The following is a 22,588-nucleotide window of genomic DNA, read 5'->3' as shown; positions in this document are numbered from 1 at the left end:
TCCACAAACAATTAATGGTAACGAAGTTTTAGTATAATATGATGATGTCTGTAAAACCCTAATGACTTCATTACACACTAAATCATTTGAGCACAAATGTAGCTAGGTAGACAGATAGCTAGAGATGCCTGTTTTCATCAATGTCTCAATCACACACTAATTAATTTCTCTGTCACAACTTTTCCTAATTTATTCAAAGAGAAAATAATTTAACTTTTGCAGCCAAAAGGAAAACCATTTATGGGGGTAGACGATTGTAGGCCCTTTTTCACAGTACACTAGAATATCTCTCGAAAAATCTGTTTAGTAAGAAAGGACCTTCTCTACAAATCTCCAATAAAAGAATAATCCTCCTTCAAACTTTCCACACACACACACACGTTAATGGGACAAATGGTTGCACTGATTGTACTTAAATTCCAATATTTTCTTGTAAATGACGGTTTAATTAGGCTCAGTCGGTTAAATGCACTTAAATTCCAACCTTTTTTTCTCCTAAATGGGGGTTCTAACTACCAAAAAAAATCCATTCTTTCTTACAAAATTAGGGTTCCATTTAGGGCACGTGATTGTACTAAAAATCCAATCTTTTTCTGCAAAATGAGCTAGGTTTTGATCTAGGATCAAGTGATTGTACTAAAAATCCAATCTTTTTTTCTATAGATTAAATGGGGATTTAATTTTAGGCTAGCTCATCAATGATTTGTACTAAAACTCCAATCTTTTGTTCTAATAAAATGAGGGTTTTTATGCGCGTGTGTGTGTGAAGTGTGAAATGATATGATCCATGTGATTGAAAGAAGAGAAGGGTAACAATAATGAGAAGAAAATCTTGATGATGGATGGCTTTTGATCCAAGCAATTGGTGTCTGAATTGCTCCTTTCTAGTTCCTATTTTGTCCCTTCCTTTTTGTTAGCCTTGCTCTGTCAACTTCAGTCCTTCTCTCCCAGATATCTCTCTGATATCCTCTCTCTCAAATCCTCCATGTGCCCTCCTGTCATCTTCTCTCTCCCTCCCTCTTTATAATTCCCATCCCACCTCACTCAACTCAATTAGCCCTCTCTCTCTCTCTCTCAGTCATGGAACAGCAGCAGGTGGGAGGAAACGAAGATCAAGGTGGTGGTGGTGGCAAAGCTACGACGACGAGCTTCCTCTGCAGGCAGAGCAGCACGAGGTGGACTCCGACAACGGACCAGATCAGAATCTTGAAGGATCTTTATTACAACAACGGCGTGAGGTCTCCCACCGCCGAGCAGATTCAGCGCATCTCCGCCAAGCTAAGGCAGTACGGCAAGATCGAGGGCAAAAACGTCTTTTACTGGTTCCAGAATCACAAGGCCCGCGAGCGCCAGAAGAAGCGCTTCACCGCCGACATCCCAATGCACAGACCCACCTCCTCCGCCGATCACCACATTTACGGCAAATTCCCTAACATAAACCCTGGTATTTTGTGAATTTCGTTGAAAGATCATCTTTTTCTGTGACCCTTTTCCGTGAATTGAAGAAAGATGTGTGCTTTTTTAGGGAATTTTGCGTCTTCATCTGCTTCCTCTGCGGGTGGTAATTTGCTGAATGTTGGAGGCTATGGGTATGGATCTGTGGCCATGGAGAAAAGCTTTAGGGTGAGTACAAATTACAAAATGCAGTACAGATTCTCATGAATTGGCAGATGATTTCTGTTTTGTTTGCTTCCCACTTTGATTAGTTCGTGTCTGTTGGCTCACTTTCAGACAACATACAACACAAACATAAGTTTCCATATGTGTAACTAAAGCAGTCTGTCTATTTGATTTTGTGATTGGTACACAAGATCAAATGTTCAGCCTTTTCTTATGTAAGAATCTTCAATAAAATGAGGAGAGAGAGAGAGTAGAGGGAGAAACCCTTTTAAGTTAGATTCATGAAAATGTGGAGAAACACAAAGAAGCCTTTTAAATTTGTTGGTTCAAATCAAATTCATTTTCAAAAATTTTATCTTTACTACTAAAATGTAAGGAGGGAGGGAGAGAAGCCCTCTAATCAGGTTTCTTGGTTCAAATTATAGATCAAGAATTTGATCTTCAAGAAATTGAGGGCAAGACCAAATTAGCTTAAGATGCTTTGTAATCATGCTCAATTTTTTGTTTAAGATTCTTGAAAAAAGATCATATTTTTGTATGTAATTATGCAGGAATGCTCCATAACACCAAATGCAAATGTGGGAGGGCAGAATTTTGCATGGATTGGGGTTGATCCCTACTCTTCTCCCTACCCTTTTCTCGAAAGGAAAAGAAGCATCAACGACCAAACCCTAGAAACAGCTGAGGAGGATGAGGAGGAGGCGCCGGAGATCGAGACCCTCCCGCTCTTCCCTATGCACGGCGACATCAAGCAGGACTTCAACGGGTGGCACCATCGCGGCGACGATGCCATGGCCGCCGGTTCTAGGACTTCGTTGGAACTTAGCCTTAACTCCTATGCAGCCGGATTCCCTCACTAGGGCTTCAATATTTGGGGCTACATGAAATAATTGTAAAGTAATTGATTGCTATTAATCCATATAATATGATGATGATGATGATGATGATGACTAAATTAGGGCATTTTCATGAATCTATGTGTAATTAGTTAATTATGCTTAATGTTGTGGGGGTGATGCCCATTGCCCAAATCAGGTTGTTGATTACAACTTGGCATATGTCAGCTTATTAATGATGAGTTTGGTTGAAGAATGTTGTAGGAATTTATGTTGCTCAATTGTACATAGCACATGGTTTTTTTCTTAGTATCCAAGAATTTGATTTTCTGTTTCTATTTTGGGTAAGTTAACTACAGAATTTACAACATGACCTTATTAATACTCCATATATACAATATGAATTTGATTTCGCATGTAATGGCAATATTTGCAAATTAGAACCCAATTAATTATCTGTTGTAACATTAAATTATTGATGTGGACATACTCGAGTATTTAATGTTCTTGCAAGCAATCCCAACAGTAATTTACTAAACTAGTTGCAGTAGTATGTAGAGAAAGGTCAATGGCAGTTAGCTATCTATAATTGTCCATTTTCAGAAAACTATATTAATGTAACTATTTCGTATAATTCGTTAAATTTTGAAAGAATTTCAATCAAAATGTTAAAACTCACTCGCCGGATCCTAGCATGAAATATAGTACAATAAATAAATGGGATGGAAATTTTGTTTTCCATCTCATACAAAAAAGTTGTTATTTATTGTATATTTTACTTGAGAAACAAATGATTTAATCTAAATTTATGTTACAAAATTCGTGTTGCAAATTAAAAGGATAATGCATTATTATCAAGCTCACTTTACGTTTGTTCTCTTTCTAATGTTAATTTTAACTACTACAAATTTTCTTTGGCATTGGCCATCACAAGTTTTCTTTATCTAACTATATTTAGTGCTTATCAATTGTTCACGCATTCAAATATAAATAAAGCAATTGTTATCTTAATAATTATTATCCATGTCTCAAAATATATTATCATATAAAGTATATATGTGTCAAAATGCAGTAATAGGGTCCTATTCTAATGCTTATAGCACCCTAATCTAAAATCAAGACTAAATCTCCACTCCTGGATTTTAAAATGAGTGAATGAGATTAAAGCTCACAAATCTCAATAAATAGTAGACAAAATATCAACAAAAGGATAATATCGTCATTATGTTATCATATGATAATTTTCGTGAGTGTTTTTTTATATCAACATTGTGTATTACAAATATCAACAATATGACATTATAATATCAACACAAGGACAAGAAAATATCAACACATTTTTATTGAGATTGGACATGCATAATATTTAGATTTTGCCTATAATATATTGGGATTTTTGTTGCATTTGTTGATAAAAGCTGCTTAACAACATGTACGAAAATTGAAATATAATTTATCAAATTTCATCACCCGAACATCGTCGGAACATATGCAATTGAGATCTCGTTGGAATCCTTATTAAATTATCTTTAATTTGATATATTTTTTGTGAAAAAATAATGTAAATTGAGAGAATTACGTAAATTTAAAGATTTGAGATGATATTGAGGAGAGAGAAATTAGTTAGTTATAATTACTACATATAAGATTTGATATTAATACCTTTTTAATTTAATTAATAATTATTTAAATTTAAAATATATTACACTTGACATTATATCAACCACAAGATCTTCTAATCTAATGGTTAAAAATTGGTCTCAATTTTGGATTGATAATTAGTTAGCAATTAATCACATCCCTAGTAATATACTGAAAATATATTACTATATATCATATAAACTATATTTGTCAAATGTCGTAATATACTCAATTTTGTAGAGGGTTTAGTAATTTTCATCATCTATTCTCACGATGACTTGAACTCTTAAGCCGCCCCTTATTTATTAATTGAAGGGAAAACATTTTACCAAAGTTGTATCACAAACTAGGTATGTGACTTCTATTTTGCATAATTGCAGCACAATAATTTGGCGCCACCTTCCTAGTCCATTGCAAATATTGCCATAAATTTGTATGAATGTTTTTCCGTCGAAATTTTAGGAATTTCTTGTAGTGTTTTTCTTTATATAAATCAAACACAACTTTAGGGTTTGTATCTAATTGACTACTTCCTTCATTCGAAGGCTCTGATATGTTTTATTTAAGCCACTGTTTGAGAATCGTGACTAGGCGGCCGTATACGCATGTCAGTACTTTTTAGTATAATAAATTAATTTTGAGTTTATTGTAAATTCATATGTAGATATTAATCTGCAACTCTTTAGTAACTTTTACATTCGCAAGGAAATCATATAGAAAATGTTGTAAAAAATTAGTAATTCACTAGTCCTAATTTAGGTTTTGGAAAAACAAATAATTGTGTGGGTAGTTGAAAATTCTTTCTAACTATTTTGTCTAAACCTAGTCATTGATTTCCTAAAAAATTACAACATTGGAAAATGGCAAGTATTTGAGCCGAGTAAAGATTGAATCATTGCAACATTGTCCACAAATAAAAAATTAAAGTAAAAATAAAACGACCACCTAACTATATAGGTTTGCCAAAGATATATGGATGTAGCATAAGTTAATTCATAGTTGCACGGATAACAGACAAGGCCATGTAACTGACATGTGGGCCAAATGATGCAAGACAAATTGAGCATTCACTCAATTATAAGTGCCAACAACTTCAAGTAACACATACTCTCTCTCACCCCCCATATATATGTATTCCAAAAAATAAAATTCAAATATTATAATTGATCATTAGACTAGATCAACTCTAATCACAGCAACTAAACTTTAAAAATACAAAGCCTTTGTAGAAATTGAAATTTTAGTACATCCAACCAAAGGAGGCTGAGCTGTATATGCATATAAATAGAAGTTTCAGGCATGAATGTGTGAATATTCTGTCACAGAATTAGTCACCTAAATTAAATGAGAGGAAGAGAAGGTGAATTATGATATAGAAGAAGGTCACAATCAGAAAGATTTGATATGGATGTGGTTTGCTGAAGTTGGATTGACAAAATTGCATGCTTTATGGCAATTGATGAGGCATTATCCAAAAATAAGGGGAGCCCAGAAAAGGGTAAGTGGTGCATGTGAAATGAAGCATCCTCATCCATCAACATTTAGTTTCATACATAGATCCAACTTTCAGATCTTCCAACCCCCTTTATGTCTTTTGTTACGTAATACCAAGAATAACCCCATCACTGCCATATTCTTTCACCTTACTGAACCTTCCTTCTCTGTCTCTCTCTCTCATGAAACAGGTAGAATTTACTACTAGCGTGGGGATCTAGCTAATAATTTGGCTACTCTGGACCATTAATGTATTCTGAGTTTCTGATGACACCCTTGCACAATACTCCTATAAATAAAATAGGATTTCTATATGACCTCATCTAACTTCAAATTCCCCTAGCAAATGAGATATTAAAGCAAGGATGCATTTCAGATATTCAATTGCAGCTTTACATTGCTAGTTAATAACAAAATTCTTTCCTCCTACATTTCTTTCAGCTATTTTATGGAGCGAAAAATACTATTCATTTCCTGCTTATCAATATAGGAATGGTTATCTATTGGAAAATATAAATGAACAAGTGCATTCTCTAGCCGGTTGAGGAAGTCATACGTGATACGCTAGCAAATTCTATGTTTTGATACCTCAGTCTACACATGTCCTACACAAATTATACTCCACTCTAATGTACAATCAAAGCCATTATTCAATTGCATAATGAGAAACAATCAGTCTACATATGTCAAATAGCTACAACATCCAATGTTCTACTGCTATCATATATGGGAAGCATAGGATTGTACATATCGAGCTTTATACTGATACGGATGGGAAGAATTATCATTTAGATATTAAAGTCTGTTAGGACAGTCTTTTAAGTTTATGTTTATCCTCTACATAGTACTATAAAACATTTAGCTTTTAAGTTTATGTTTATCTTTTCCTGTTTTATTCTTGTTAGAAGTTGTATCCTTATTCTTTATTCCAATTTGGTTTCGTTTCTCTAAATACCTCTGGAAGTTGAGAGGAGAATCTTGTCTTTGAGTTTTAGTTGTTTGGCATGGGCCTCGTAAGAGGATGTCTGAGTTTGTTTTCCATTCTTTCATTATTCAGTAATGTTACCAAACAACTGGTATGCACTCTGTTTCATTCAGTATATTCATTTCAGTATCTTTCGAGCATTGTAGGCTCGCCAGCTATTCATTTCACAACCTATCATATACAAAGAAATATCTAAAACAGATCAGATCAGTAAGAGTTGCATGGAATACCTACTAGACGCTCCAAGATGACTTGTTGCTTCAACAATTCTCAACTCCAATAATAGTCCCTCACGCGCCACGCCAGACCTCAAGAAGCTGCCATGAATTGGAATAATATTGAAAGCATATAAAACTGCTTTAGTTTCTCACGTGGAGTGCAGCAATAGTTTGTAATCTCCATCTCTTAGTCTTTAACTGATTTGTTCCTGTAGAGTAGCAGGAAAATGCTTGGTGGATAAAAAATTTCATGCTATTCAGTGGGATCACCATAAACATGCAGGCAAAAGCGCAGATCAGGTGTCAGTGCAAATTCCTACTTCCTTCAGACATACACTGCTAGTATTAATAAGTCCGTTATCCAGAAGGATAATTCAGAAGAGCCAGTTGCAAACATTAAGCTTCCTGGGTCCCATTTGATTACAGGAGATTCTGCTTCGGTATTCATCCAACTGGTAACCTGAAACATGTAGAAACAATGAAGAAAATATAGCCTTCGAGCAATAAAAGTAGTTTACAAATTACAATGTTTAGATGGAGCAGCACATGATAATTATGCTTCAGAAGGCTTACCATGTGTTCCCGTAGAGTAGAAGGCAAAAGCTTGGTGAATAAAAAATTTCATGCCATTCTGTGGGATCACCATAAACATGCAGGCAAAGCACAGATCAGGTGCCAGTGCAAATTCCTACTTCCTTCCGACATACACTGCTAGTATTAATAATTCCTACTTACTATGATAATTATGAAAAAGGATTACCATGTGAAAGCAAATTAATATCAATATAGACAGAATTTTATAATTTCAGAAGGCTGACAATACTCTTTGTACACAAGTTTTTCCAGCATTAACTGCAGGCGTATATTATACATTTTTGCATGAAAGCCTTCGGGTTCCATCTTGGACTCTTGTCAGCTTATGAATCTTTGTGTGGTGAGAATCTCTTTTTTCATATGAGCTTGTTGAAAAAATATTACCATGTCATGTAAAACGTTTGATAACCCTCAGCATAGTACTAAAGAAGAAGAATGAAGATTAAACGAACTACGATAAAATCAGCCTAGCATACCTCTTCTCCACTCCGAACATTCCAAACATAAACGCTACCATCTCTTGAACCTTTCATGTACTTTAAAAGCAACAAAGGAAAAGAAAATTGTTAGTGCCTCTTTTACTAGGCTGGAGGCATCTTCATGAGATGAACTCACATTCACAAGGATCAAAAGGGCAAAAGGCCTAGTTAGATATAATATGTCAACTAAAGCTCATTTAAAAGAATATAGTGTAGAGATTTCAGGTCCATTCTCTATCCAGATTATGATACTAAAGTTTAAGCCTGGTTTAACTGGATCCCAGTAGAAATAACATTTAGAAACATGAATTCTTCATCTTTATGGCATTTCAGACTACTATTATATAATTCCCAAACATTCTTTCTGCACGCTGACGCAAATCTATTTTCAGCTCAATTTATTTTCCTAAACCTTGTAATGACTCCCACTACTCCATCATTATTACAGTATTAATTTAAGTAATTGTTGCACTAATTTATTCTTGCGCGATGTGTATCAGAAACAAATTACTTCATTGTTGAAGATTGTATAAGATAGTATATGGTTTATTTATCGAACAGATAAACACCATTAGAGAACATCCCCAAGAAACTCCAGTTAATGTAAAAACTACAGAATAGCATTAGTATCAATGTCTCCTGCAAAGATGTAAAATAGTTGAACCTGATATGACAAACATTGCCTCAGGACTGAAAGAAGCCTCCAAAGTAGAATTTCTTGAAATTGGCTTGACGTTTTGTGTCGCCAACTAGAATAACATGACAAGCTTAAATAAGAGCCCACTCTCATCCATTGAAGATACTACATTACATATGAGTTTTCTAGGAAATATATAAGATAACTCACAAGGGTTCTTTGGAGAGAATCAAGCACATGAATATGTCCATGTGATGTTGTCAGAAGCATAAGTCTTCAGTCATTACTGAACTTCACAACATTGGCTTCTGAAACATCTCCTCCAAGAGAAAATATGTCAAAAGGGCCCTATAAACATTTTCTTAATCAGAACCTGAAAATTTCGTAAATAATTAATGATGTATGATGATTCACTCATATGATATATTCTGACCTTTTCATATTTCCTAGCATCAAACATCCTTATGTATCCTCCAAAGGCAACAACAAAAACAAGTCCTTGGTCGTCATAAGTTGCAGCTGGCCTCCCTTGAACACATAGAAGACCCCAACTTCCATAGGGACACTTTTAATAAAGATCGATAAGAAAATAATTTAACAAATTAATAATGTAATTCACACTTTGCACCTGACATTTCTCAGCCCTTATGTTCCAAAGCAAGACAGTTCTATTCAGTTATCCAGAAACAAACATCATTTCTAGAGCAGAGACTTAGGGAACCAGCCCTGTAACACCAACATCATATTCTCCATTGTTATTTATAAAAAAGAGAGAGAGAATGCCGAATCCGAGAAGTGTAAGCCACATAAAGGTTCAGATTGCATGCCTGTCGTGGTGACCCTTGAAGTACCTCAAGTACTTGTTGACATGCAACGAAAGAAGCCGCAGTGATTCTGTTGGAATATGTTTAGATAGTGCTTGCATGTGTTACATCAAAATTTTGGCAGATGAGTTATCTAAAAGCCATTCTTTGATGAGTAAATAACAGTTGTAGGACGAGAGGTAAAGCTAACCAGATCAACCCCATAACTTTTACTGTTGATTGTCATCAGAAATCTGAATGCAATAAGAAGCCTCTCTTAGCATATCATGCAGATGTAATCTTAAGCAGGCTCCAACTTTACTCAATGATGTGAAGCAATATCAAAGTTCATAATGACACTCCAACTACACTCAAGAATGTATGCATGCCTTCCCATATAAGAAAAGAATATGCTGTGTTGGCAGAAATGAAAAACACAATTACTATATAATAAGTATTGCTGTCACATGATGCAAGATGAGAACAGTGTGACATGACTTGGTGCATATGGATATCCAGAGAACCATAAATCCCCATGTACAATTCATAGACATTTATAAATTTGACTCTAGAGAAATACACTGTGAAAAGTTTGCATGTCAGAATATTACAAGAATTTAGTTGAAGATAACAGTCACAAAGCAGTGCATAGCTTCCTTAAGTCATTTTATATGTATGCATAACAAAGAAAGAGATCTCTGTATGAAGCTTTCTTTATTATCAAAAGAGCACTATTTTGCATAGCATAGAAAGCACAATTCAACATGAAAACTTGAACTGCAATCTGCAAATGGGGAGAGGATCCATATGTGGCATTAGCAAATCATAGAGACGAATGGATTCATCATCGCTAGCAGTTACCAAATGACCTGATGACTTATGATTCTTCCATTCAGCGGAAAAGAAGTACTAATATAAAATATACACACTGAATACGTAAAACAACTGAAAAAAAAATGTTTAGCACTACGAAAAACTATGCTCGTTGAATATTCCAATCGGTTCTAGATATTAAACATTAATTTCAGCAATCCAAAAGCAACTTATCAAAGTTCAATAAGTCTTCAGAAAAATACTATACACCAGAAACCAAAATTGACGAATAAATACATGTTCAAAACCATCATACCCGCGCTCACCTACAACAGCTGTGCGAAAATTTAAGAGCAATGGAAAATAGCCTACAGCAAGGAAAATATGAAGGTCATCTAAAAGGTAAACAGTTTTCCAGTAAATGAATAAACAAAATTACGAAGAGTAGAGCAAAGAACGCATACATAGCCAATCCAGCTTCCAATGAAACATTGTCTTCTCTATACCGACCAGCTTAAACAAAAAGTTTAAACAAGCTTCAAATTGTAGCATAAACTCAAACGGAAGCAGCTACAGACTATCACACACACACAAAAATCCGGAGAAAAGTGAAAGGAGATTTGAATATGCATATTAGGATGTTCATTGGAGCTTCTCCGAATCCTTGACAATTCATAAACGGAGATAAAAACTGATTCCTCGGAGCTCAAGTTACTCGCAATTCGAATTAGGTAGCCTAGGCATCGATTGGGGTATGAATTAGGGTTTTTTAAGCGGGATAAAAATGGAGTTTGCAGAGGAAGTGTGGTGTGGAAGGGGAAGATAAGAAGTCCAAAGATATGGGGGATTAGGCTATGGCGTTGAAGGAGGTTTGCCACTGTGTTAAACTATGCAAACTAACTTCTCGGCCGGGAAGTTTTTTTTAAGAACTCTTCCTTTCGATTTTCAAGATAAAATAATATGAAGATACAATTTAGGATTGAACTGTGAGATTATTTTAGAGGGTTAGCTATGATTAATTATTCAATGATTATCCATTTATGATTGAATTGTGAGGTTAAATCTCATGAACCGAACACACTATAAATTTAATCTCAGATACAATCTTGCAAACTAAACAGAACAGACTCGGCTCAGGGTTCCAAATCTCGTGAGTTTTACGTAAAGTTTTGCATCTTATTTTACTTGAATTTGGTTTTTTCTGTCCTAATTTGGTAGATTAGGATTTATTTAAAAATTGTGCAGGAATTATAAGAATGTTTGTGAGTTTGTACCGGGACAAAAGATTATCCAAATTCTACGAATGTGTATCGCTTGACCCATCTCATCCGAATAGGTCCATTGTACTTTTAGATAAGTGTATTTCATACTATTATAAAACGTGTTAAGAATCAACATGCGATTGACAATACTGTGTAGTAAATGATCTTTAACTGCATTTAATTTGATCTTGTAGATATGTCATTTCTACAACTGCGACTAGGACTACTGACTAAATATTCTCAAATTTAAGGAGTAATTATACCATACATACAAAATGTTTCATCAATGTTTCAAATTAGTATAAAAAATTTTAAGTTAGAATATAATATCATACTAAAAGTTTAACTAGTGATTCATATTAGTATGTTCCATCCAAATCACTCTAACACCGTTACTTTTCATCCTTCCCACACCATTACTTTTCATCATTCCCACCCCCCTTCTCTCCAATGTTAGCCCATCAGCGTAGATTCCCAACAATGCAGTTTGGACAAAACGGTCAGATTCATACCCAAGCTTCGCGGCCAGCCCGTGTATTATCTTCCCTTCACTGAGAGATAGAGCCTCGACGCCGCTCTGTGTATGGGAAAGAATTTGTTCTACATCGCTTGAAAAACATGAGCGCCTTGTGGGGATTGTCTGAGCGGGTGAGGTGGTTGAGCATCTTGTTGGCGAGCTGGCGCTGAAGTTGGGTGGAGTGCGGCGGATCGGAGGGGAGAGGGAGAGCCATAACTACGAATTATGGACTGCAATATATTCGATGGAACGAATGAGAGTGAGTTCTCTCTAAAAATTCATGAATGCAATATGTACGATGAAGTTGAATACAAAAGTAACGGTGTTAAAAGTGATTTGGATGGAATGTACTAATATGAATCACTAGTTTAACATTTTGTATGATATATGCTAACTTAAAACTTTTTATACTAATTTGAAACATTGATGAAACATTTTGTATGTACGGTGTAATTACCCCAAATTTAATGCTGATTTAGTTTTAGTTGGCATATAATCAAATGGTGGATGGATTTTAATTTGATCAGTCTGCGTATTATCTTTTGAATATCGATTTTGGAAGATTTATAATTAATGTCTAGGATGATTTTAATTAATGATATTGCCGATTTGGACGGTTTTAATTTGATGAATCTGTGACAATTAACTGTTTAATTGTCAATCGGTATGATTGCAAGTATTAGTATTAGATAGTAGAATTTGCGGCCACGTTGAGAAAAAGTTGTGGATATAGAACCAACCATTTCCACAATTCTTTACTAACTCAATAAAATTGGATTCTGATTCAAGTAACAAACCATCACAAAATTATGTGAATAATCAAACAAAGGAAACAAATCATCCCAAAGATGGTGTCAAAAGAGAGACACCTATGATGTAAATGAGCCTTCAAAGTCATGGCATGTCACCACAGATGAAATCAAGAAACAGAGACCTACTGATCACGCTCTCATGCTTCTCCTCATCAACTGCACCATTCCTCATCTTCTCTCACAAAACAACACATTCAAAATTTCAATACCAAATCATGAAAAAAATTAATGAACAAACAAACAAACACACAAACCTGTGGGAGGAAATCACAATCACCATCAAGATTGAACAATTGAGGTGTGTTTGCAGGAGTTGGTGCATCAAGATTGAAGAAAGGCCGTTTTTCGAGGGCGATCATCGCCTCTTCCTCGACCTTCTGGAGAAGGCTCTTCACCTGGCCTCTCAAGAGGGCTTCACCCGAGCCCGGGGTTCGGGTGAACCGCCCTTTATTGCTCACTCTCGTCTTCGATAAACCCGAAGACGGGGTTTTCAGACTACCCATTGCAAGCCCTACGATTGGGGAATCGTTGGTTATATCGAATAGGGCATACCGATCTTGCTTGGCCCTTTTCTGCATCGATGATTCTTCAGTTTTCACTGAAAAAGGGAAACAGATTAGATAATTGTTTATGATTTTTTATAGGGTTTCTGAAATGGAGCTGAATTAACGTACTTGATGGGGTTTCCATTGAAGAAAGTGATCGGAATTTAATGATGTGGGTCGCCGGAAAGTTCGGATTTTGCGATCGCCGGCGGTGATTGGGGAGGTGGTGGGGATTGAAAGATTTTATAATAACATTATGATAGAATGGATTTTGGAACGGGAAATTTGACCGTTAGAGCGAGGCAAATCGGAGGAAACTAGCCGTTATGATTAAAATGGGTCGGAACCAATTACTAGTATTTTGTTTGGCCCACTTTCTATTGGGCTTTAGCCCATGCAACCCGAAATAAATAGGAAATAAAAATGTGTGGCCAATAAAGTTTGCTGGGTTTCTCTTAGGTGGCGGAGAACTATTTTAATATTTTTTGCAATTTTGGACAACGATAATGCTCGATTTTATCCACGCTATTCAATTGATAATCAGCCATCTCATAGACCATAGTAGTATTTTGTAAGAGAATCAAGTTAGTGAGTTCTCTAATTTATTATATTATTATTTTGAATTTTAGTATGGACTTGTGCTCGGTGCTTAAGGACGTGCATATGCTTAGGGGTGGTTCGGTACGGTATACCGTACTTTGAGTGTCATACCATATACCGTACCGAAAGTTACGGTATGACAAAACACCATATCAATACCGTATCGAATTTTTCGGTAAACCGGAAATTTGGTATGATAGTTTTTTATACCGTTACCATACCATGTTTTCGGTATATCGAACTTCAGTACTCCATACCGTTATATTTGTTATACCGGAAAAATAAGTATATTATACCTAAAATATTAAAAAAAACTAATTCTATTGTTCAACTACTTCAAAAGGTATAAAATAATTAAACTCCATACAGTCATTCTAATATTCAAATTTATAAAACTTTGACCACCAAATAAAAAAAAATTATAAAATAATGAGTAACATTATCTTCATTTCTTGGAATCTTGTTGATAAATTAGACAAAAGATATTACTTGTAGATGAGACTAAAATGGAGGATCCAATCTACTATAAATATAAAGGTTATATATATATATAATAATAATAATCCTATAAATATAACATAAATATTATATATATAGGTAGGTATATATATATTTAATAATCAATGGTTTATCGAAGCGTCGGTATATACCGATTTTTCGGTATGCCGGTATATAGTGGTATACCACAGTATAGGAAATCTAATATCGTTACTGTACTGAAAGATCATACCATACCGAAAAATTACGGTATACCGAAAAATCGGTATTTTTGGTATTTTTTCGGTATGGTAAGTCTGATATTCCGTTATTTCGGTATAATTCCGCAGCCCTACACATGCTTATAGCATTTCCAACCATTTAACTTTAGGGTGCGTTTGGTAGCTTTCCATGGCTTTTATTAAGTTTTCATATATTTGACTTTTTCGATTATTTTATATGCTGTTTGGTAGAAATTTTATTATAGGTAATACATCATTTGATAGGGATTTGTCTTTATACTTGAAAATGCTATTACATATTGAGTTGACAAATTTAGCCTTGCTTTTTCATCAGAAAATAAATTGGGTGGAATGAAGTTCTTTTATCCCAATTTAATATTCCATACAAATAATAAAAACAAAAAATTGACTCATCAAATCAAATGAATGCCACAAAATGGATAAAAATTAATTAAATTCAATATGCGAATTTGCAAAACTGTAAATAGAATTATAACAAATTGAAGAAAATTAACATGAAACTGGGGTAAAATATAATAGTACAAAATAATAAAATATAGTTATATTTAATTAATTATTTAATAAAATATATTATAATTTAGATAGTTTATTTTCTATTATAAATAAGTAGTTTTAAGTTGTATTTAAATATTTTTTAAAATAATCACTTTAATGTTTATCAATAATTTAGGAAAAGATTATAAATTCTATTAAGTTAAAATGAAATTATCGCCAATAAAAAATTGTAAATATAATTATGTTTTATTTAATCAATAACTATTTTAATTCAATAAAGTGTACCCATCACAATTCATAGTATGAAGTAAGGAGCTCTGATTTTAATAGTAAGCCCAATATTTAGCCCATTTTATCAAACAATTACTCGTCTTCTTCACAGTAGATCTGAAACTCTGACATTGATGCCCTCTCCATTTCTCTCACTATTCTTCCCACGAATCACGGTATTCTCTATCTTTTTCTTTTATTTCCGGCGAAGGCTGAAGGATTGTGGTTGGGATCTGTTGCTCGGGGTCACGGCGGAGCTACGTGGGGTCGAAGGTGGAGTAGCACGGGATTTCGGAACTCCATGAATGGAGTTTCCGGCAGTGCTCGTCGGACGACGGTGGGGTTGACCCGTCATTGGTGCCGAATGGGATGCCAAATTAGAAGGGTTAATTTGGGAATAAAAAACCACAACATGAAGTCGAAATATCGGAGAAAATATAATACATGATCAAACTTTCTGGTATAAAGAATTGCTGGAACCGCTGAAATTGTTGCCAAATTCGGTGAGATCCGAGAATTTAGTGTTGGGTTCTGAGAGAAAATCGTCCGCTACCAAATGGGGGAGAAGGTGAGATGTTGACCAGTTTGGTGGGTTTTTATGAGGTACTAGTATCACACCCGTGCGATGCACGAATTAATTTGATTTCATAAATATATTTATATTTAAAATTAATTATTTTTAAATACGATACAACTATATTATTTAAGGTTTAAAAATCGCAAACATGTAAAATAATTTAAATGTACATCCCAAAACATTAAATTTAACAAATTTGGAAATCAACCAAGTGCATACACATTTTAAGATAATGGTATGGAATCTGCATTATTTATAAAATTAATCAAAGTTCCAATGACTAATTTTTTATATCTAACACAAAACAACAATCATAATTTTATAACTTGAATACCATTTACATAAAAAAATTAAAACAAAGCAATAATCATCAATACTAAGGAGACTTTTTAATACACATTATTAACAGTGGAATCACAAGTACAGTCAACCTCGTTGATACAAATTAAAATTTTCAAAAAAATTCAAACAATCTTTCTTACGTTCCAGCCAAAAAATATATATTGCTTGCTATAATTGCGCATGTAATTATTTCCAAGGTCAAGCCTAAAAATAATTACACACTAAATATACATTCGCCGTAACTTACCCTCAACCCTATTTCCTCCTTGTTTGCGGTCAACTAACAATTCGATATCAAATTTTATTATCTTAGAAGACATATTATATTAATATTTACATCTGTAACTGAAATGAAGGAAAATGTTACATCTCAATACCAATTCTCGAAATAAACTACAAATCTCATACTTCAATAACAAAAGTTTTAATTTTATGCTTAAATATTTGTATTCAACACCACATTTCACGTAGTGTATATAATTCCTATAATGAGTTAATCAAATTTATCCAAGCCCAATTATAGAAAACCATAGAATAAAGAATAAAGGTTGTCGAAAGATGAAACCAAAGAATAAAGGTTATTAGAAATTAAGTGATAAATGTCATAGAAATATGAAATAATGTAATGAGTGAGGTAAACTACGAATCTCATACTTACATAAAAAAGTTTTAATTTTATGCATTAAGCAATTACCTCCAACACCACAATTCACATAGTGTATATAATTCCTGCGATTACATAAACAATAAGAGTTAATCAAATCTATCAAATCACGTTTATAGGAGACCGTAGAATATATTTATCGGAAGATGAAACCAAAGAATAAAGTTTATTAGAAATTCTGTGACAAATGCTATAGAAATAGGAAATAACGTAATGAGTTTGTGGATTTAGAGCCACCACATGTCATAGATTTATAGTTGAAAAAAAGCCTTTCACTTCTCCAATTATTTATAATTAATTTTTAAAAACCGTTTGTTTTTAATTAATGACATTATGATTGTAATTCAATAAGTTTTAATGTATACAAATATATACGTTAGTGAATATAGCTTTTGATTGGATTATAATCCTTCATTATATCTATTGAAATATAACATAAATTTCTAGCAAATAATAAATGTCATCAATTTTAGATAGGCAACGACCTCATCAATAATTACATATAAAATCTACATGTACACAAATGCATAATCATGATAGTAACGACAACTTAGCCTTTAAATTATGATAATCAATCATAAATTTTATATATTAGCCACATCTTATATCATGCCCAAAACTTTTAAATATTCAAAATGTAGCCAAAAACTCGACTTTTATATTAGTATAGATATAGATTATGAGTTTCTAAGCGCTACCAAACATGCCCTTATACTAAACTCAAACTCATTTTAGTGTAATGTAATACTATTAAATAATTATTTTACTACAACCATTTATACTAAATTTAAACTTAAAAGAATATTTTCTATATTATGCTCTTTTACTCACAAAATTAAATTTCAAAAATTTATTGGGTTTGTTTTAGTGTAAACCTAAAATAGACATTTCTTTACTCAAACCAAAAATGATATTGGTTTTAGATCACCATTAGAACTAAATGACTACTCCATTTTAGGTTTTAGTATTTCATTTGAGATGATCTTAGGCATTGCCTAACCACGCTAATAATGCCTAAACACGTTGATCCCATCACTCTTATTACCATGTGGTAGTAATAACTTGGGGTCGATACTCTTATAACATGTACTAGTAATAAGTTGAGGTCGAAACTGATACGAAGAATTGGCAAGATATTAGCGAGAATTGGCCGAAATAACCCTAACTAGGGTTTTGGAATGATAAACTTGCAAAGAAAGTAAATAGCAAGATAAATTAAAAGTAATTCTGATTATTGATTGAATAATATGATGGTCTCCTACACATAGTTATAACATAAATATCTTACTAAATTAAAGTAAATCAATCAAATCATGTCATATCCTAAATATAAGATAAAATATATCAATAACTAAACTAAATAATAGAGATACTGGTATAAAAAACATATGATCTCTTATTAATTTTGCCGTATCAATATTATCCGATCAGAAGTATTCTACTTCATAATTAAGTTTAATAATAATAATAATAATAATAATAATAATAATAATAAAACTAAATATTATTTGAACCGTTTTCGACGAAAATGTGTAGTTGCAATCGATTAGTTTCGATTGGTACTACAGAATAAGTTGAATTTAATATTTACGTCTCAACTATGAACTATCAAGTCATGCATGCGTCGAGAATGGGACAAACAGTCTCAGTAGACTGATAAATAGCTTCGTTTAAAACTAAAAAAATTCTATGGGATGACTTAGTCAGCAGTATGACTTCAGTGTCGGCGAAAGTCAGCAACACGACTTGCTCAATAATCAAAATCATCACGCGGCAAATTACACACTCAAATGTACTACTACTAGGATTGGTTGGTTGAGGTTCACTTGGTTGATATATCAAATCATGAATATATTTTAATTTTTACTAAGAAATACTAACACAATTTTTATTCGGAATGTAGTTTTCAATGACTTTTAAAACATGTCCGTGTAGGGACTAGATGATGTAGATTCGTATCGAGAATACAACATTTAGCTTATAAAATTTGGAGTACAATAAATATTAAAAATATCCACATTTCAAATCGAACTTTTCGCGAAGTTTAAATTTTGTAAAGATAAAGACAAGTTTAAATATATCCACATTTCAACATTGAGCTCTCGTTTCAATATTGGCAACCTATCAACTGCCACAAACATTAGCATTTTTTGTAACAACTATTAAATACTTAAGGGGCATTAATTAATGTGTTTTTATTTTTATAATGTGTTTAAGGGGGGCATTAATTAATGTGTTTTTATTTTTATAATGTGTCCATTTACATGTACTATCGCTTAGCATGTCAGAACGTCAGGTTATTATGCTAAATATATGTCAGCACTAAGTTAAATACTACGAGTAGTAGTAATATTCAAATTATGCAAACCGGCATTTTTTTGTAAGTTTAATCAATTTTATACATCATAATTTTGATATTTTTCGTAATTGTTCATAGTATGATTTGGACGATATTATGTATGATTTGACATATGAAAAATACTACGTGAATAAAATGTTTTAATTTGCTATTTAAACGACGTCGTTAAGAAAAACTTTCTTCGTATTCCGTATTTATTTCTTCCAAGCAACAAAACACATGCACAATGTACTTCGAATTTTCGTTTCTAATTAATCAAACTAAGGTTAAGTTGAGACTAATATGGTAACTAATAAATTATCTAGTACTAGTATGGATTTGAGAAATTCGTCCCGCCTATCTGCTCTCCCAAAATGATTCATTAATTTGATGCGCCTCATATTCCTCATCTTTCAGAACTAAAATTTCATATTCTCAATAACATGAAAATAAATTTACATAATTCTATATGCACATAATACTTCTAAAATTTATATTTAACCTAATTAAATTAAAGTATAGATTATTGAATTAGTTAGCCTTTCACTTTATTTCGAACTTGATTCAAAATAGGTATACTATATATTGAGTAAGAGTTTAATTATGCATATACGATTAATTGTACATTTATCAACTTTTCGCAATAATAACAGCGTATGAACATACATGTATTCAAAGCAACCACCGGCACACGTATATGGATTTCATTAAAAATTTTATTACTAGTACTATAATTAAAGAGGTGAAAAACTTTGTAATGTGAACTGAAAAATAAAGTACTCCCCCATCTCTATCTCCATGAGACTTTGACACAAACAGACACAGTAGTGGGAAAACTAATTCTGAACCCACAAGTAATTTTATTATTTCCAATTATTAATACTTGACCACCAAAGCTACAACACTGTTCTTAAAAAACAGTAATTAACACTGATCCAACTTCAATAATACTCCTCTATTACTTTTAGTTTGTGAAACTGATCACTCCAATAATAAAGTAGCAAATCCAATCATTTCAATGTCAGCTTGATTATACCTTACAATTCAAAACTAACTAATGTTAGAATATGATGAATTTATTTTTGGTTTGTCACTACATAAACTCAAATATTATGTAAGTAGTCAGTGTGATGACAAATCCTTATAGGAGTAACCTATAGATTCCATCATATAATCCATTGATGATGGGAATGATTTTTGTTCTTTTTATACTAGTGTTGTATAATACTTACTTCATCCATTATTAGGAGTCCCATTTATGGGCATCATAGATTTAGAGATGTTAAGAAAATTGAATGAAAAAAAATTAGTGGAATAAGGATTCCACTTGTATATATTAGTTTTAAATAAAATGTAAGTGAAAAGAGTTAATGGAAAGTGTTACTATTTATGGTAAAAGTGAACCAAGACTTTTATTCGCGGACAGACTAAAATAGAGATATGAGACTTCTATTTGCGGACATGGGGAGTATTTATTTGTGTTTGTGACAATATCCTCCCTTAAATCCTTCAAAGTGAATCTTAAAGTAGTTGGATTCTTTTATGATTGTATTGGACTAACTCTCTATTGAACTACCCAAATTTAAAATTTAGATATAATGTTGGGTTAGTTGAATGTTGTACACAATAAACCTGCTCTAATACGATAATAAAAATATATAAAATATTATTCTAAACCAATTATATGAAAAAAAGGAAGGATCCATAAAACTTACTTTTATGTTTGAATTATGGACACCTTATGCATACTTGCCTTTGATTTATTATCATATCTCAAACATATCTTATAGAAACTCTAGATTGTACTCTGAAAATGACTGTGGCAGTTAGTTCACACACTTAAATAATAATTGATGAAAACACAGTCAATGATACTCCCTTGTCTTGTTTGAATCCATCACCAATTTGAACGCATTTATACCATTTTACCAATCATAACAATGCTAAAAAATTTCTCTGTCTAAAAAAATGTTAATGCTAGCTACTTGTCACAGCGCATATTTGAATTTTCGCATAGATGAATAATTGAATAATAAAAATTCTTAGAAACTTCAGCGCATTAATAATTCATATATTCGTAGTAATTAACAAAGACTGTGAAGTTGACATAGTCACTAATCACTACGCAAAACCAAAAACGAACTAATTTAAAATTCAAAGTTGATGAAAACAAAAGATATAAATAGAAATTGATTTTCATATATTCTACAGTTGTTAAGCGATAAAATCTGATTCAAGTCTCCTGCTTACTCAAATGATTAGTAACAATTTAATGCTACATGCAGAATTTAAAAATTATTTAAAGTTCAACTGTTATGCTCGATTAAACAGGTATTTTACAAATTAGCTTATAAGCTCCATTCAACACTAAGTATATCAAACTTAATTAGAGCTCGAGTTCGAGTAAAATTAACTAATTAACTCAACACGATTATTAGAGAACATTGTCCACGTACTATTTTTTTCTATTCTATGTTGATGATATTGTTATGGGTTAATTACAGTGTCTATCTCAACCTTTTAGCATATTTTCAAATCTATTTTAGTTTTTGAAAAATATCAGTTTTATATTAAATTTTTTTTATTAAATCTATTGCTTGATTCAGTTTCCGGTATCACAATTTGTCGAAGGCTTATCACATGAGAGAATATACAAATAAAATTTTAACACAGTATGTCATCCATGATGGCTGAAAATTGAGTCTATTGTATTTCATAAAAACTGAGATAGATTTGCAGATATTGTAAAAAAGTTGGGATCGAAATTATGTTATATAGTTTAATAAATAGTTTGCGGTGATAAATAATACTAACACGCTTTTACCATATAACATGAAACATATATAACATTACTCATTACTCAATTTGTAAATCATTTATTTCCCACACAAGAACATGTTTGATTTACTTGATATATGTAACAAATCGATCTAAAATCAACTTTTAATGATCGAACGATCTAGATTTGAATCATTCAATTTAACACTACATTACCCATTTTATTTCCAACAAATTAAATTTTATTAAAGCACGTTGCAGATCTTATTAGAATTCGAGAATACGAATAATCTAATCTATCGTACAACAATAGGCTTAAATAGTTGACCAGAATGTCAGACTCTTCATTTTATAAATTTCGAAATTCATTTCGGAAATGAAATTGGTTATGGAATTTTAGTCAAAAACACATGCAAAAAAAGAAAAGAAAAGAAAATTCGAGTAATATTTTTCTCAATTAATAATAACAGCAATATTTGTGGCATCATAGATCATATCTTTATAAGCAGGCAACTAAAATTAATGAAG

At 32.5% G+C, this 22,588-nt stretch overlaps 2 protein-coding genes and 1 pseudogene across 3 annotated transcripts; 1 reads left to right on the top strand and 2 right to left on the bottom strand.

The window, feature by feature from the left end:
* The first annotated feature begins 919 nt into the window (after positions 1–919).
* On the top strand, positions 920–2,715 carry WUS (Homeodomain-like superfamily protein). Its single transcript, XM_048103335.2, has 3 exons — positions 920–1,444; positions 1,526–1,623; positions 2,172–2,715. The coding sequence occupies exons 1-3, from the start codon at positions 1,081–1,083 to the stop codon at positions 2,478–2,480; spliced, it is 771 nt and encodes a 256-aa protein (XP_047959292.1). The 5' UTR covers positions 920–1,080; the 3' UTR covers positions 2,481–2,715.
* Positions 2,716–5,211: 2,496 nt separating this feature from the next.
* Positions 5,212–11,036, bottom strand: LOC125207067 (protein ANTHESIS PROMOTING FACTOR 1-like; annotated as a pseudogene). Its single transcript, XR_016135939.1, has 9 exons — positions 10,585–11,036; positions 10,447–10,488; positions 9,332–9,561; positions 9,133–9,230; positions 8,938–9,069; positions 8,715–8,852; positions 8,532–8,616; positions 7,865–7,924; positions 5,212–7,254 (listed from the first exon to the last, which is right to left on the bottom strand). The product of XR_016135939.1 is annotated as a protein ANTHESIS PROMOTING FACTOR 1-like (transcript).
* A 1,573-nt stretch (positions 11,037–12,609) lies between these two features.
* LOC125202468 (uncharacterized) lies at positions 12,610–13,514 on the bottom strand. Its single transcript, XM_048100867.2, has 3 exons — positions 13,386–13,514; positions 12,966–13,309; positions 12,610–12,883 (listed from the first exon to the last, which is right to left on the bottom strand). The coding sequence occupies exons 1-3, from the start codon at positions 13,399–13,401 to the stop codon at positions 12,794–12,796; spliced, it is 450 nt and encodes a 149-aa protein (XP_047956824.1). The 5' UTR covers positions 13,402–13,514; the 3' UTR covers positions 12,610–12,793.
* Between the last annotated feature and the right edge of the window lie 9,074 nt (positions 13,515–22,588).

Source organism: Salvia hispanica, chromosome 2 (genome assembly GCF_029641045.1).
Source record: "Salvia hispanica isolate PSC_SH4W2 chromosome 2, Shi_PSC_v1, whole genome shotgun sequence".
Taxonomy (NCBI): Eukaryota; Viridiplantae; Streptophyta; class Magnoliopsida; order Lamiales; family Lamiaceae; genus Salvia; species Salvia hispanica.
Note: the sequence above shows the minus strand (reverse complement) of the source record. Positions and strands in the feature narration are given on the sequence as shown.